At 38.0% G+C, this 17,466-nt stretch overlaps 1 protein-coding gene across 4 annotated transcripts in view; it reads right to left on the reverse strand.

Moving 5' to 3' along the window:
* The window catches only part of DYNC1I1 (dynein cytoplasmic 1 intermediate chain 1), a 299,135-nt gene that overhangs the window by 110,843 nt on the left and 170,826 nt on the right, over nucleotides 1–17,466 (reverse strand). For all 4 annotated transcript variants that reach the window (XM_012757075.2, XM_012757068.2, XM_012757076.2 and 1 more), the window contains 3 exons: nucleotides 12,671–12,760; nucleotides 5,434–5,596; nucleotides 3,300–3,399 (listed from right to left, as the gene is read on the reverse strand). In XM_012757075.2, the coding sequence (XP_012612529.1) occupies nucleotides 3,300–3,399; nucleotides 5,434–5,596; nucleotides 12,671–12,760 (353 nt within the window). The remainder of the gene's footprint in view (nucleotides 1–3,299; nucleotides 3,400–5,433; nucleotides 5,597–12,670; nucleotides 12,761–17,466) is intronic.

Consider the following 17,466-nt stretch of genomic DNA (forward strand, 5'->3'; position numbering starts at 1 on the left):
GCTGTCAAAGATTACTCAGGTTGGTACCTTGGATGACTGCAGGATTGGAGGACACTATTTACATGTGAGAGGAGCATGCGTGGGGGGAGTGAGGTCATGAGTCTGGTTCTGTATACGTCTGCAAAATCTGTCATGTGGTATGTGGATAGCATTACTGACCCACTGTGCTAAACAATGTTCAGTGAGTGACAGAGTTGACATAATTCCCCAAGTTCCCAAATTACTTCCAAGGAATGATGTGTGGATGATATATTTTGCAACACTAAAGTGTTCTTCTTTAAGAAGCCCAGGAGATCAAAGCAAAGCCATGCTGAAACCTTATAATTTCTTCCTTTCTCTCCCCTCAGTTTCATTCTGTTACAGTCAGGAAATCACCCCAGGCATGCATGCCACTACTAGACTCCGAGACTGTGCCTCCATCCTTCTTTCTTAATATCGTTGGATCACATCCAGACCCATTCAGAAAGTCTCTGAACATGGAAACCTGGTTCTTCAAACCCCATAAAATTGTTGTGATGTAGCAGCCGAGGGTTCTAAATATTTTTTTTAATGCCTCATATAAAATACATTTTTTTCAGAAATATAAACCCGTTCACCACAGTGTAGGTGGACAGGTTACACAAATGTGGCAGAAATAAATGTGGCCTCTTTATGGTAGAGTTTCTGCCCTTTCCAGTTTCACTTCCTGAGACAGAAACATCACACAGGACCCCATATGGAAACACCTCCATGGGCAACACGGCTCCTCACCTACCTACCGGGGCAGGTGGGGGCCTGCCCTGCTGATGGGCCTGTGGCCTCCTTGGGGAGTGTTCCCAGCTGACAGGGGACATGGTAACAGTGGCCTTTGAGGAATATGTCAGATAAGGTTCCTGTGTAATTTCCAGACTCCGAACAAGTGAACAAGCTGAGCTAAGTGTTTCCTCAGGCTTGGATCTGATTTCTGTGCACACCCGAGCGTGCTCAGGGACCACCCACACACCGGCTGAAAGTGGTCGGGCAAACCCTGCTGTCTCAGTCTCTGCGTGATGTGTTCTTTGTTGTTTGGATATAAAAAGGGGATTCAAGGGGAGAAACAGTCACTCTCTTGGTGGCTGACAACAGTTCGCTTTGGAGGATTATACTCCTCTTCAGTTCTCCTGTTCTCCACTAGGATTAAATGGGGCTCTTCTTCTCATATGATTTATGGCTCTGCCTAGAACACCCTCTTCTTTCCTTCGTTTGTCTAAATCCCTGTCTTCTGAGAAGCCCTGTCTGACCAGAGACACAGCTTGGTCCCACTGAACCCTGAGAGCACTTGCTATCCGCCCCATATCATTCAGCACCTATAAGCTCTCTTATTTCAGATCCAGCTCTTTGTGGGAGGCAGTGGTTAAGAACATACGCCTGGGAATGCTAAAAGACTTGGGTTTAAATCCCCACGCTACCACATCCTAGCTAAGTGATTTTAAACAAGCTACTTAATTAGATTCTCTGAGCCTCAGTTTCCTCAAATATAACATGGAAATAGTAATAGTGGCTGCCTCATTTGGTTGTTATGAGGGTGAAATGTAGAGCCTTCAGAGAAGGTGGCACAACACTTTGCATAAAAGAAACACAAATGAAAAGCTAGCTGTGAGGCCAGGCACAGTGGCTCATGCCTGTAATACTAGCATTTTGGGAGGCTGAGGCGGGAGGAGCTTGAGGCCAGGAGTTTGAGACCAACCTGAGCAAGAGCAAGACCCCAACTCTACAAAACATAGAACAATTAGCTGGGCATGTGGCATGCGCCTGTGGTCCCAGCTACTTGGGAGGTAGAGGCAGGAGGATCACTTGAGCCTAGGAGCTTGAGGTTGCTGGCAGTCATGATGATGCCACTGTATTCTAGCCCATGGGACAGAGAAAGACTTTGTCTCAAAAAAAAAAAAAAAGCAAATAAAAAATAAAAGCTAGCTATGCCAACCTGAACAACATAGTGAGACCCATTCTCTATGAAAATATTTTAAAAAATTTAAAAATCAGTCAGGCATGGTGGCTGTAGTTCCAGTTACTTGGGAGGCTGAGGTGGGAGGATCACTTGAGCCTAGGAGTTCAAGGTTGCACTGAGCTATGATCATGCCACTGTGCTCCAGCCTGGGTGGCAGAGTGAGACTCTGTCACAACTGGGCTGTATGCCTTTGAACATGTTACTTAACTACTCAGTGTTGGGCATAATGCTTGGTATATTATCAACTAGTTGAGTTGGCCATTCAGCACATTGGCTTTTAGTAAATTTGCCTGCCTTTACTCCAAATGCCACACTAATGAGTGGAGACATTTTTCCTATGGGCAATGGAAAGTTTTAATCCAGGCAGTGAAGTGATCAGATTTGTATTTTAGAGAGATGATGTGAATAGACCTCCAGGGGGAAAACTGTAGGTGGACAAGCATGGAAGTAGAAAAAACAGTTAGAGGGTTAAAAATAGTACAGGTATAAGATGATGAGTCGATGAGTAGAGAAATGGCTGGTCTTGGTGACTCTTTTATCTTCTGGTCTGGAAGATAAAAGAGAAGAAGTTGGAAATGCTGATGATGAGAGCAGGCCCTTGGGTATATTGTGATGCCTTTGACATAGAGACAATGCAGTAGGAAAAAAAGGATTTTGGATATATGGAATTGATGATTAGTTTGAGAGTCTGAGAAACCTCTAAGTGTATCTGTCTGGTACAGAAAGTAAAATTCAGGAGGGAGATTGGGTGGGAGATACAAACAGGCTGTCCATGTTGTTGAATCCTTAGCAGTGGAAGAGACCTCCCCTGGAGAGTGTATCAGGAAGAAGAGCAGAGGTTAAGTTAAGGACATGATCACAGGGACCTCAGGGTGGTAGAGGAAAAGAAAGGCTTGGAGAAGTCAGAGAACTAGAAGAAAGTTGAATAGAGAGAACTCAGCAGAAGCAGGTTGTTTCTATAAGCATGGGAAAGTCAACTAAGCTGGTTGACAAAGAGAGGTCAGGGCAGATGAAGGTTTAAAAATTTCCACAGGATCTGACAAGTAGAAAATCAGTAGTGACTTTAGCAAGAGCAGTTTCATGGACAGAATGGTCCAGCTCCTTGTCTGGTACTTAGCACATAGTAGATACTCAATAAATACAAATATCTGCGTGAAGAACTTAAACTGAAACCCTAGTAAAATGAGAAAGAAGACCAACAGGCATAGAGAAGAAAATTGTAGTTTAGTAAGCATATCTAAAGTGGAGGAACAAATCTCTCTTATTTTTTTTTTTTATACAAATGCCATGAGAATGCAAACCCAGGCTGTCCCATCCCAGCAATAATTCTTACCTGGAGAGACCAATCCATACAAGTGACCACTCGATGCTTGGACCAATGTTCATCATAGAACTGACGATTGAAAGACAGATTGGCTCCAGCCTGAACATCTCTAGGACAGTTTAAACATCAGAGATAAATACAATAGTTCAGAATCGGGCTTTTCCCTCTCTGCTGCTCATATTAAAACATGAAATGGCAAAAGCATGGCACACAATGCTCTCTGAAGCCCAAACGTCAGTCTAGACAGCAAACTCTGGTTAACATAGATGATCTAAAGATGGTCTCCTTTATGAAAAAGTCTCTCTAACCTGGCCCAGAAAAGATTTCCACATGTTCCAAATCTTGTATTCAATGTCTGATTTGTTTCAGGCTCCCACCTAGACCCATCCTGAAGCATTCTCCTCTCCCTGATAGGCTCTAGCCTGAAGCAGGGTTTATTAGAAATCTCCCTGCTACAAGGGAATGCAGCACACTAGGGGATTCTTTGATATCAGTACAACCGTAACTGTCCTTAGACCAGAAGTGATATGCATGTTTTTATTTACCTGTAAATTCTGATTGGCTGTAGCAGTTGCCTGCTTGCTCAACAGTAAGTGATAATTTCTACCATGAGACACGCATGGTGGAGAGTGGAGGATTCACCAGATGTGTTCCAGATATTTACCATTCCTACCATAGACCAAAACAGCATCTGGGTCTAGGATGATTACACTTTGGCCAGCACTTACTTGGCTGACACTCAACTGGCTACAACACATCCTTCGAAGAACTCAGCACTTGGTCATGCAGTTGCTCTACGAGGCTGAGTGTTCAAATTGAGTAATGCTTGTTCTGTGCCAGCAGCTACTGGATCTGTATAAAAAGCTGCCTAAATTGCTTGAGTTTCAGTTTGGAAATTCTTCTACACTCACCTTTTCCCCTGTTTGTTTGCTTCACCCATTGGCTTGCATTCTACATCACTTACATAGCTCTTGCTCAGACTGGGTGACCTGGCTTCAGACAAGTTATTTGGGATCTAATTAGTTAACCTATTATGACTTTTTTCCCCTGCTGACCCTTCCTCAGCTCCACCACTGCAAACTGAGGCAAGATGTACATGTACCCAAGTCCTGCCAGGAACTCGGGATGATACTTGGCCAGGCACCCAGAGGGAAACAGGACCAACAAAATCAACTGAGTCATAGAGTAAAAGGTAACAAACATTGCATAATATATATATCCAAGATACTGTTGTGTCTTCAAGGTAGTTTAAACATGCTGCCAACTTTTAAGAACATTTTCAGAACTTCTTTTTGAAATTGTTTTCAGTGCCTCTGTTAAATTTCTTTGAGCATCCTCAATGATGATAAGACATTGTCATTTAAGAACCTATTTGAATTTTAGAAATAGTAAAAAATAATCACTGATGAAAAAGGCAAGTGATCCTACCTTCACATATTGTACTTCGGCAAAAGAAATCTGTGGCTAAAAACCAGCTATACTTATGTGTTATAAGGCTCATAAAGTTCATCCTATTGTCCCCGTGATGATGGTTGATAGCCACTGTCTTTTCTAATACATATGCTGCAGTAACAGAGAAAGTCATTTGGGGACACGTGTGTTTATTGATTAGTTTTTTTGTTTTATCTGTAAAACACATATCCTTGCATATATGCTTCCTAAATGGCATATATGTATACACACATGGTCTTATGGTACCAAAAAGAGAAAAAATTTTCCAGTCTCTGCTCACAGTCTCCACATCAGTTAAGTTCTCCTGTATCTCGCGTTTATTTTCTTTAGCTTCCTGTTTGCTTAGACATCAAGAATAGAGCTACTGGATATAACACAAATCTCCTTTGCTATTTATAAGAATGTTTTCTCAAAGGATAATGTATGTGACTTTGCCAGTCTCTATCACCTGGACTGTTCCCCAGATATCAAGTTCAAAAGCATTTCAGGGAAGCACAAGATAATTACAGGGAAACTCTAAGCCAGAAGTTATAACCAAAGCCTGCAGTCAAAGCTGTTCAGCGACATCAATCCTGGAATTTCATCCTCCTCTGGTTTGTTAAATTTGAGATTTACCTAGTCAATACATACATAAATTCAGAATCAACAAATAATTTACACTATTTTTAAAAAATGCAAACAAGAGACTAACCCATCTTTTTCTTCTAATTCTCGACCACTGTAGTCAAAAAAGATGTCAGAGTCTTCGGCCAGTGCTCTTTCAATTACCCGTATTGTTCGATCAAAAAAGATGAGGAATTCCTCTGAATGAAGGATCTGCTGCTTTTCTTCCTCTGTCAGTTCCCTTGGAGGGGCTTTTTTTGTAAAAAGAGATTTTTAGGAAATAAAAAAAGGGACAATTAAAACTTATCAAGAAGAATCCAACTTTTGACAGAGACTGCTTATCAAAGGAGTGATAAGACAGTGAAACAAATGAGTGTTAATATCAATTCTAAATTGTTACCAAATCACACCAAAGGCTGTGTCAGAGGTTCCCACAGGAAGATTTCATATCTGGCCTAATTACAATTTTGAAGAGTTGAAAAAGATTACAGATAAAAATAGATTAGTGTGTTTTTAGCAATCAGTTCTGAATATTATTTTCTTTAAAACTAAACTTGAAAAAAAACAGTTCAAATAAGGCATAATAGATAAAATTTATAACTGTATTTATACATACTGTTGTACTATTACCAAGCCAGCAATATTAAATAATTAGGAACTATCTGTAATATGATCCACCTGGTACCTTTCCTCTTTCTACTATACAAATTCTTTTTAATATTGTAGATGGTTAGTTGGGAAGGCTGACTGGCTGTTATATAGATTTTATTCAAAAGCTAAGACATGTTCTTCCAAACCTGCCTTCGCTCAAGATATCCTCTGCTTTTAAACAAACATATAGAACACAAAAATTCTTCTAGAAAACACTCCACAATTGTTTTTGCGCCTCACTTTTCTAGCATGATTAATCGTATCAAACTACATTTGAAGATATAAAATAAGGAAAAGAAAGATCATATAACTAGCAGTAAGTCATAGTTTCTGAAAGTTAGCTCCCCTTAGAGTCAGTCTCGGTAACATAAACCATTCCTTCGGTGGTAGGTTTTACACAAAGCTACAGCAGCGAGGGGATGGGGAACTCCTCCAGACTGAAAAACCCTCAAGGGTAGAAACTGTCAGCTGAAACTTCCTGGAGCTTCAGGATCCCTAGTTCAACTCCGGTGCAGAGAACCTTGAATAATCCTTTGACTGGTTACTCTCTCAGTAGCACAGGGGCTCCTCAAGTTAAACCGCAAGAGGCGGGAAGTGAATTATTATATAATCTCAGGTGGGGTCCTTAGTGGAATCACTTACTCCCAGAGTTTCACAAACGCTTCCACAACCACCCCAATAACCAGGAATGATTTCTACCTGGCCACGTGGTCAAAGGAATTTAGGTACAATCCCTGTAGCACAAGATATCATGGAAGTGTTATTTGATTTGATAGTTGGTGTCTTGAAGCCACTGTCCTAAGAAATCTGACCTGTCCAGAAACCCTTCTGCAGAGTCATGGGAGTGAATCTCAAGGTTTAAGGTTTACAACATTTCTCCCCTTCCGACTTTCCTTTTCCTGCTCCAGACCATGAGGCAGAGTGTCTGGAAGGGCTTGAGAATATCTATTTACAAGAAACCATTAATAGAATGATTCAGATGTAGCTGGCTCACACCTTAATAAATGCTCTCCAGGTAATATTATGGTGAAACATGATGCAACCACGGCAGCAGAAGACCTTCTCCATACACAGTGCACCCCATGGTCTCTAGCAACCCTGAATAGAGTTAGAATTACTTCTTTGCTGCCTAAGTCTCCAGAGCCATAAATATGCCAGTGTGCACAGGGACTGTCCAAGGACCCCTATCGACTTCTACTGAGCAGTGTTGCCCAGATGCTAGTTTGAGAACTGGTGAGGTGGGTAACGTGTACACTCAGACTTTGACTAGATACCGGGGGCATAGGTGGAAGCCATAAATAACACAAAGGACTCTACAAAACCAACCTGGAATCAAACATGTACCCTGCTATTTGCTAGCTGTGATTCTTTAATCAATTCATTGAAGTCCTCTGAGCAGCAGTTTTGTCTATAAAATGCAGATAATGATGCCTAAAATTTAAGTCTGATTTAAGGGTAAAAGATAAATATATTGGGCAAATAGTTATGCATTTACTATTTGGTAATTAAGTAGTAATTTATTAGTCTACTTTCTAAAACTCCTATAAGTAGACATTTGAATTTTCTCACTCAAGAATACAATAAAACTACTAAATGGAGCTAGGCAAAAGAAAAAAAAAAACCTTACACAATGCTAGGTCCATTTTGTTTTAATTAATATGTTACATAAATGAATAAACTTTCACTAAACAACCATACTATAGACCAAGAAGAATGTATTATTTTAAAAAAGATTCACTCAGCCTTGGTCACTGTTAATGGATGACTTGAAACACATTTGAGATTAAGCAAAGAAGTAGGAACTTTTGCCTTTTATTCCTTTTTTTTTTAAATGACATAAAAATATATCTAGTCTCTGTCTTTTTGAGCCACTTCTATTTCACCCGTATCTTTCCTTACAGGTCCATTACCTTGAATAAAAAAATAGTATCTGAGTAATTTTCTGTAATTTTTTTCTTCTCTGTAGCTTATTGTCACTTTGATCTCAGCTTTCAAGACACACAACTTATTCTTTAAGAGAAACATAAATGGCTGATCAAAGTGTACTTGCAGAGGCCAAGTTCAGGTAGGTGTAGCAGTAGCCTCTCCAGATATTACATTTGACAATACAATATTTGGCTTGAAATCAAATTGCTACTGAAGCAAACAAAGGATATATTTCATATCAAGCTTTGATGTCTAACAGGGATCAAATGACATGATTTGTTAGCACAAAATAATCAGATGCATGTGCAGATGAATACTTTTTAAGAGTCATAAATAATATTCAACTTAGGAGTTAAGTAGAACCATAGTTATTTTTGATAATAATAAAAAAACCCTCCCCTACTTAAAATTCTTTAAATTGATAAGTGTTGATACAATATAATGAAAACATAATGGAGTATCCAGGAACTACAACCAAAAGGTGTATTCAGGGACAAAACCTTTCCAGACATCATATTTTGTGAAAGAAAATTGGTGGATTAATAGAATCCATAAAGTTCAAAGTACAGGAATAAAAAAGTAGAATCAGAATTGTTTTACTCCAGTATAGACCCCAAATTCTCCCTGAAATATGTGTTTCTGCAGCTTTTCCCTAAAGAATTTATTTTTAACAAGTTCACAGCATAAAATGGTAGGAATTAATTTAATAGCAAAAGGCATAGCAGAACAAAACATGGACATTGATAATATTTTATTTTTCTTGTAAGTTAATCACAAAATGCTATTATAGCAGATGTTTTGTTTGCTTATTTTCATAACACAAAACATGGAGTATTTCTGCCAAAGACTGACAGTTAACAGTACTTTGTGCATTTAAAATGCTCTTTAAAAAAAGATTCTTTATGAAAAGTATAACACATGGATATAACTTGCATTTCCAAATGACAAGACAATTTTCAAATTTACCAAAAATTTACCCAAACAGTTATATTTAACTTTGAATAACATGTATGAAAGAAATGTACTGAATTCATGAAATTCAAAATTTAGAAGACAGCTTAACTCTATGGCCTACAAAATTAAAATCGAAAATAAATTTTTTTTAGGATCCATTTTTATTCTTTTTTTAATTATAGAAACATTAATTTCTATTAGTTTTATATATGAAAATACTTTTTAATGTACTTTTAAAATGATTGTTTCCTATTTGCTATGTGTTCTTGATCTTCCTTATTGATTTTGATATGTACTTTGTCAGTCTCTCTTTAATTTAATCCTGTTTACTATATACTATATCTTTTGGTTTCTAGGGTTCTTGGGATTTTTTTTTACTGTATGAAATGTAGAATTCATAATGAAGTTTACAACTTCTATTGAGTTTTTTAAATATCTCATTTTTAGGTTAAAAGTTATTTTAAAAATGTCTAATTCAGAAACGTCTTGCCTTGTTTCAGGGATGTAGCTTTAAATTTCAACATAAAAGTTATATTTAAAAATATTTTTTTCAAGAATATCTAAAAGAGAATAAATAAATAAACCTACATAGCCAGGAAAAACATCGGATTAAATAGGGACGGTGGCTCTCATGAGAATTTTACAGTGAAATCAGTTCATAAACAGCAGCAAGAAAACAAACCCAGCTAACAACGAAGGTTATGCTTCTCTGAAGTTAATGTGAGGTTTATGAGTTAATTTATATTTACAAGAGTTAGGTTCCTGATTCTGTTGCTTTGAATCTCTAAACATGAAGACACCAGTATACTGGCATATGGAAATTTTCTAAACTTTGATTAAAGGCTAAAATGTACTCACTGTGTTTTCCTACGCTATTGGAGGAAAAAAAAATAAAAACAGTGAAAACAGTAATAAATCAAAACTACATTTCTTTATCGTTTAATGCATTCTGATATCACATGAACAAAAATGTCGAAAGCTAGTGAGCACTGATTGTTTTCCCCATCTCCCTCTCACTACTTTTTTTTTCCTTCTTCACTTCAAAAAAATAAAAAATAAAATAAAATAAAAGACCAAACAGATTTCTCAAAAATGTGTTTCCTGGTTTGAAACTGTGTATGTCAAGTTTCAGCCCAGAGCAAATTTTTATGGCTGAGTAATAAATCCCTGAAACACAGGGTTCATAATGGAAGTGCTGACACAGCCCTAACTACTATGCAGTTGTGTGAATGGCGCCACGATTATATCTGCTAGAGATTCTTTCAAAAGTTTGCAAAATACTGTCTTGCTTTAAAAAAAAAAAAAGCCAGAGAGTTTGATGCCAACATAAACATGCTTTTAACCCATTATGTGCTAATTTGCAGAAAAGCCATTAATGGAGAATAAGGCACACAGTGCCGCAGTAACAGGAAATGTTCTTTCAAACTTCTTTTTGACTTTTAACATGACTTTAATCAATTCCATGAAGCATGAGTAACAGTTAAACCTGAAGGGTGTTTTTGCTCAGAAATGAAGAAGGAAGTTGCTTTGCTTTGCCAGGGAAGATGGTTTGGAGGTTGGGTGTGGGGGTGGTACTGATGGGAGTTCATGCCAAGACACACAAAACCTACCCTGGCTCCCATCACTGGGTATATCTTAAGGATATTTCACAAAAGGTAAAATAGAGTATTTTAATAGATCCTGACTCTTTTGTCCCTTCCTACACCTGTGATAATGATATTCTATTCATCATCTTTTTTAAACAAGATTTTGTTTTTAGTAGAAGTTTAAATATGAAACCTCTTCCATCAAATCTATTTAGACTCTCTCAGATAAAAGGGACCCTTGTGTTTTTTGCAGATGCCACTGTTAAAGATGCTGAATCTTCTTCTGGCCCTCACTCACACCCAAGAACCTGACAGCAGCTGAACTTCTCAATGCCTCAGACCAGGTACAGTGACAGAAATAGGGCCCTTAATGATAGTTCTCCAAAGGGACTTGGCTGGCATCACTTTTGATATTTTCACAGTTTCTTACACGTCAGCTAAATCCAGGTAACCATGTTCCCATTTCAAAGCTATGGGCTATGGCAAAGCTGAGTACAGAGAACTGGTACACCCAAGAGCATCCATCCCATCAGGGGTAGAGCCTGGTTAGAGACCCAGGCACTGCAAGGCAAGACAACCAATAGTAATTTAGCAAACTCTTATATGGCCCTTACTTTGTGCCAAGTATTATTCCATACTAGCCCCGTTGAGTCTTATAAAAAGAATATCTCAGGAGGTAGATATTATCTGTTTGACAGATGGGGAAACGGAGGCAAAAAAAAAAAAAAAGGTTACACTAAGTTAATCAGTAGTGATCACACAGCTGATAAGTGACAGAGGCAAGGTAGTTTGATCCAGGTAGTCTGGCTCCAGGGCCTGTGCTTTTTTCTTTCACTGTCCTGCACTAGCTTTTAGATACCTGAGATTGCATAAAACAAATTAAAACAAAATTAAACACACATACTCACACACACTTCAAATGACCCTCAATATGAAGCCATTCTTAATAATGTTTGAAAACTGTCTCATTTAACTCTATATGCTATGGACATCTTCTGTAGTAAGCATTTGAGCTACTCTCATTTTCTTATAAGAGTACAAGGTGTTGAAGAGAGTACATGGGATCCATATGTACCAGGTCCTACCAAAGTCCCCAGTGCTGATGATGTGCCACTTACTGTGCCAGAGCCACAGCCATCTTTAAAATTTACCAATCAAATGAGCTTCTAATTAGAATTAGATTGATCTATATTTGGGCCACTCAGTAGGATACATGGAAGAACTTTTAAAACCTACACTCAGTTCTCAGGTAACAGTCTCCATTTCTCAGTTAGAAAAACAATTTCAAAATTCACTTCTGTTTCAGTGGGCTGAGAATCTCAAAGTAATACAAAATTCGATTTGTAAGGAATGTCACCTGCAGTATTCCTCCCGGCAACACACTTTCTTTTCTTTTATTTCCTCCTCCTATTATACTTGTTCGTGAGACCCAGTGCTATCACGTGAGGATGGCGTTGGGGTGAAATGTATGGGCTTTGGATTCAACTCTAAATCTTGGCTCATGTACTTACAAATTATATATCCTTGGGTAAGTTTTTAAACCTTTATCTTCCTATCTATAAAACAGAAATAATATTAGTATCTGCTTCAAAAGGATGTTGTGAGGAGTAGATAACATCTGTAGAGTGTTTAGGAGAGAGCTAAGTGCATGGTAAGCCCGTAATAAATGTTAGTCACTGTTATCACTGGAACATGTAAAGAGGGTGTTTGCCCCTGCACAGGCTGTGGAAGAAAACTTCTAACAGTACAGTTCATAGCAATGATCGCTGTCAATGTTTCTATGTAGATCACAAGAAAACACTTCAGAATGTATTGACAAAATAAATAACTATATGTAGTCCTTTCTTTTTATTGTTATTACTCAAAATATATGGTGGAGTGAATGAGATAACATGACAATTGATAACAAGTATCTTCTTTTATCACTAGTTAGTATTAAACAATAATTTTATTAGAGTTGTGGCCAGAATTGTTACTGAAATTGTAGATGGTTTACGTTTTACTTGCTTCTATCGGTTAAGAAATAAATGATTCTTGCTTTAGAGATCACAGATTATGTCGCTAAATCTTAATGTATTGAATAATCATACAAACATGTTCCATATAGGGGAGGTAAAATTTAGTTTTTACTTACCTCTGTAGTCCCTTACATTGGTAAAAGCAAACAAAACAATAAAATAATTACTCAGTTTATCTCCCACACCATACCTTCCTTCACCTCCTGTTTTTTGTCTTGGTTTTCCAGTTCTGAATCATGGCCAACTTTGGGTTCCACCATTTCCTCATCATCCTCATCCTCTAGAAAAGAGAAGGAGAAAAATGCAATATTGTTTTCCTTCAAATCAAAGTCTTTGGTTGATGGTGGGAGGTAGGGGTAAAGGGTAAAGTTCTAATCATTTAGGGCAACTTCTAAGTAAATCAGTCCACAATGAATGCTCAAGATAAATGTTCATGAATATATGAATAAATTTTCCCCTAAAGGGGCCTCTTTGAAAGTTTCCCCAAACTGCCGAGAAAACCGCCCCGAGTGGGCACCTGCTACATCCATCTCCCGGCCCTCGCCACGTGGGATGTCTTGGAATTGCCTCCCTGACCTCTGAAGCTTCTTCGAAGATGGCCCAGGAACAGACCTTAAAATGTTTCCACCTGGAGCACATTTTCCACAGGGGACACCTGCTGTACAGATGACTCATTTCCAATTTCATTCTCACCAAATTAATTTGTTTTTGACCTACAGGAAAGGGTTAAATACAGGTCTGACCCCAGGTCAAATGCCACTGGCAAGTCAACAACCAGGGGTACCGTCCCCAAAGTCAATGCCATCGGTCTGAGAGAAAGAAACCAACCCGAAATGCGATTTATACATTCAAAGCAGTCCCTGCATTAATGTGAATTTAATGAGCACTAACAAATGGACCCAGTCAGCTACCACTGCCAGATGTTATAGTGCCCTCCTGCCCTATGCAAATGTATGCTCATTTTCTCTCTTATCTCAACTTGCCTTTCTTAGACGCCCCTTCCATTATAGAGCACTTGAAATCATCAGCCACAATATAGAAGATTTAGGAGAGAGTCAAGGTATCACAAGAAAATCCAACTTATAGAAAATACAATGATTTAAAAAATTAAAAATTACTTCCCTGTTTTTTGAATATAATATATTTACTGGAGATTATTGATTTCATTAGTTCAAATGGAGTTTATCAAGGAAATGACTTTACTTCTCCTCCCACCCCATATATTCATTCACTCAATAAAGATTTACAGACCTTCTAAAAAATCTCAAACTCTATGGATAGTTCCATTCCCATCACAATAAATCCTGAGGTTTAACAACTCAAAATTTCAGCACCAACCACTTAGAGAATACATTATAAATGCATACTTATAAGCCCAAATGTATATGTATAGCCTGAAAAACAACCCCCAAACTTCTGACTATATTAAGCAAGTGATTTGTACAAGGGATATTAATTAAAAATATGGGTGTATAAAATATAGCGTTGCAATTTAGATACTAAAATTTTAAAATGTGAATTTTCATGGAAATATAGTACTCTATCTGTATGCATGTAGATTGTGGAACCCACCTAATTGCCATACTATACACATATCAGAAAGATTATAAAACACTTTTAAGTAGAATTATCATTTATTATTAACACATAAGGGAGGTCATATTTATGAGATTAAAAGTTATACTTAATATTTTGAAAAGAACACTAAGTTACACAGATTTTTAAATAAATAAATCTTTAAAATATTAAGTTATAAATAGCACATCTAAGTCTTTACTCATATGTAAAGGTATTACTGCTATCTATCTTCCAAAAATCCTGCTTAAAGAGTCCTGAACAAAATATCCACCTTGGCTGGGTGTGGTGGCTCATGCCTGTAATCCTAGCACTTTGGGAGGCTGAGGTGGAAGGACTGCTTGGGGCCAGGAGTTCGAGACCAGCCTAAACAACATAGTGAGACCTTGTCTCTACAAAAACTAGAAAAACAAGCTGGGCACAGAGGTGCATGTCTGTAGTCCTAGCTACTTGGGAGGCTAAGGCAAGAGGAGGATCACTTGAGCCCAGGTGTTTGAGGTTGCAGTGAGCTATGATGATGCCACTGTACTTTAGCCCAGTCAACAGAGTGAGGCCCTATCTCAAAAAAAAAAAAAAAAAAAGAAAAAACCCACCTTAACAGGATATATTTTCCTGATCCAAGGATCTAACACAAAGCCCAGTGAGGAATGACCTGGAAGAAAGTTTCCTCTTTGGTAAATCTTGGATGGAGAGGCAATTTTCAAAAGGCCTCTCAGCTGCTGGAAAGTGTCTCTATTTCTGAACCTTCTAGAGACATTTCTTTTAATCTAATAGATTCAACAGCCATGCCTTGACACTTATTTAGTGCAGGGAAAATACACCAAATGCATGGGTTTGGTGTATGGGCTGACCTGTATCCTCAAAATTCATACACTGAAGTCTTAACCCCCAGAATCTCACAATGTGACCTTGAAAATAGTCATTGCAGATGTAATTATTTAAAAAGAGGTTATACTGGAGTAGTCTGGGCACCTAATCCAATAGGACTGGTGTCTTTATAAAAAGGGGAAACTTGGGCACAGACACACACACATACGGAGAACACTATGTGAAGATGAAGGCAAAGGTCAGTGTGATTGCTTCCACAAGCCAAGGACTGCTAGCAAACCACCGGAAGCTAGGGGGCAGCATAGAACAGAGTCTTCTCCACTGCATCAGAAGGAACCAAGCCTGCGGACATCTTGATCTCAGACTTCCAGCCTCCAGAACTGTGAGGCATTAAAATTCTGCTGTTTAAAACACCAGTTTGTGGTATTTTGTTACAGCAGCTCTAGAAAACTAATGAAGTCAGTAAAGCGCATTTCCTTCTAGGATCTTACAATTTAGTAGAAAGGATACAGGAGATACGCAATGATACCTAAGCTAGTGATGAGTGCTTTGCTTGTATAATCTAATTTATTCATCAGAACTGAGTACCATCAGCCCAGTTTTATAGATGAGGAGGCAGTAATTTCCCCCAAAGAAACTCCCAACCATATCAAGCTTCAAGTTCTATTTGGTTCTGCCTGCTTTTGGGGCTGGGATCTTTAACTACTATTTAAACTGTGTCACAAACCACAGCATGACATGAAATACAAATGCCACGGAGAAAGGACTAAAGTACACATGGGTGGAATGTTCAGTGGCAGTGTAAGGAGGGGCTCTGAGGAGGGGTGCTTTGAAGTGGGCATCTCAACAAGGATCACTCTTCCACTTTCAGGAGGTAAGCAAATGTAAGTTCAGCTGAGCAACAGTTAGTTAAGCTAGCAACAGTTACACCCTTGATAGATATACATAATGGATTGTTTTGTTTATCAAGAATATATATGCTACATCCAAATTCTGTTCTTATTTTCATTCTGGAATCCACTGCTCTGAAACCGGTCAAGGAATACTTAACATGAAGCATTAATTCCTCCAGCCAGAAAGATTCCCAACTGGATGTGAGCAGCGTTTCAAGAGAAGTCATTGATCTGGCTTCCAGGCTGTAGTCTAGCACTTGCTGGCCCCTTGATTTTATCCAATTCATAGAAACTCTGTGAGCCCCTGTTGCCTCATCTGCTGAATTGGGATAATAATCTTTCCGTGAAACACATTATTGTAAGGATAACTCAATGAAATAATTGATGCAGAATTGGGTTTTAAACCATCAAGAGAGTTGGGAATATACTTAAGCAGAAATCTTCAGACAAATGTTGACTTAGCTTGTAACAAATGCTGATTGAGCACTTACTGGGCAAACAGCAGGGAACAAGGCAGACAGACATAAGAATCTCTGTGCTCATGGATCTTCTATGCCAGTTAGGGAAGAAAAGCCACAAACAAATAAATAAACAAAATATATTCAGACAAGAGCTATGGGAGAAATACAAAATAAGCAAGGGGGATCAGGCATTTTGGCCAGGGGAGGGAGAGTTTCAACTTAAAACACAGCAGCCAGGAAAGGCCAAACTGAGGTGATGCTTGAGCAAAAAGGTAAAGGAGTTAAGAGAGTGAGTTGTGTGAAGAGCTTTGGGAAATTGACTAATAATGAATAGATTACTTCTTCTCATTCTCTGGACCCAAAGGGTGTAATGGGTCAAGGTCTGAATCGATTCATTATCAGCTCTATCAATCATAGCTAACAATTGTGCTTTCATTAGAACCATCTAGTTTATGCATTCACAGTTTCTAGTTCTCAAAACTGAAGGTGGTTTTACCAAATGACTGAATTAGTGAGTTTTAAATAGTATCAAGTTCTCATCTTTCACAGATATAAAGGGTTTTATTTTAAACGTTAATTCTTGGAAGAGTCAAAAAAGAAACACTATGACCAAAAATGCCACCATGAGCTTATTGAAAAAATATTATTCGGTGAAGGATTTGGCTATAAAAAGGGCTAGGTTTGAAATTCAATGTGTTAGTTTATGCATAGAAATGTGTTGGGAAATAGTGGGTTATCTCATTCCTTAAATGGAAAATCCTTCCCCAGAGAATATGTTTTTGATCAGTTTAAAAAGAAAAAACACAACAAATGTGTATTGTGTTTATAATATGTGCAAAGTATCATAATGAGATACTGTGAATAACAAAGAAATTAAAAAAATAATAACTGCTCTTTTAAAGTGTACAAACCAGTTGTAGGTATTGATTTTTAGTGGTCACAGAACTCTTTGTTTATCAGCCTTTTAAGACATAAAGTAAGTGTTTCAGTGGATTTGTTAAGGAAATAAAACACAAGAGACTGGTTTGTTTCTTTGCATACTGATATGTTTGCCTTGCTCGGCAAAGAGAGTATATTTTTCTTTAAGACTCTGGTTTCCTTTCTGGTGCAATTGGAATTACTTCTGTTGAAACCATTTTCAAAACAGTTAAATAACTTTAAAGAAAAGGATTTATGTAGACCTGCTACACACTACTGATATATGAGTTGTGCCACTAGTTCATACCCAG

The sequence above is a fragment of the Microcebus murinus genome, chromosome 9 (assembly GCF_040939455.1).
Source record: "Microcebus murinus isolate Inina chromosome 9, M.murinus_Inina_mat1.0, whole genome shotgun sequence".
Lineage (NCBI taxonomy): Eukaryota > Metazoa > Chordata > Mammalia > Primates > Cheirogaleidae > Microcebus > Microcebus murinus.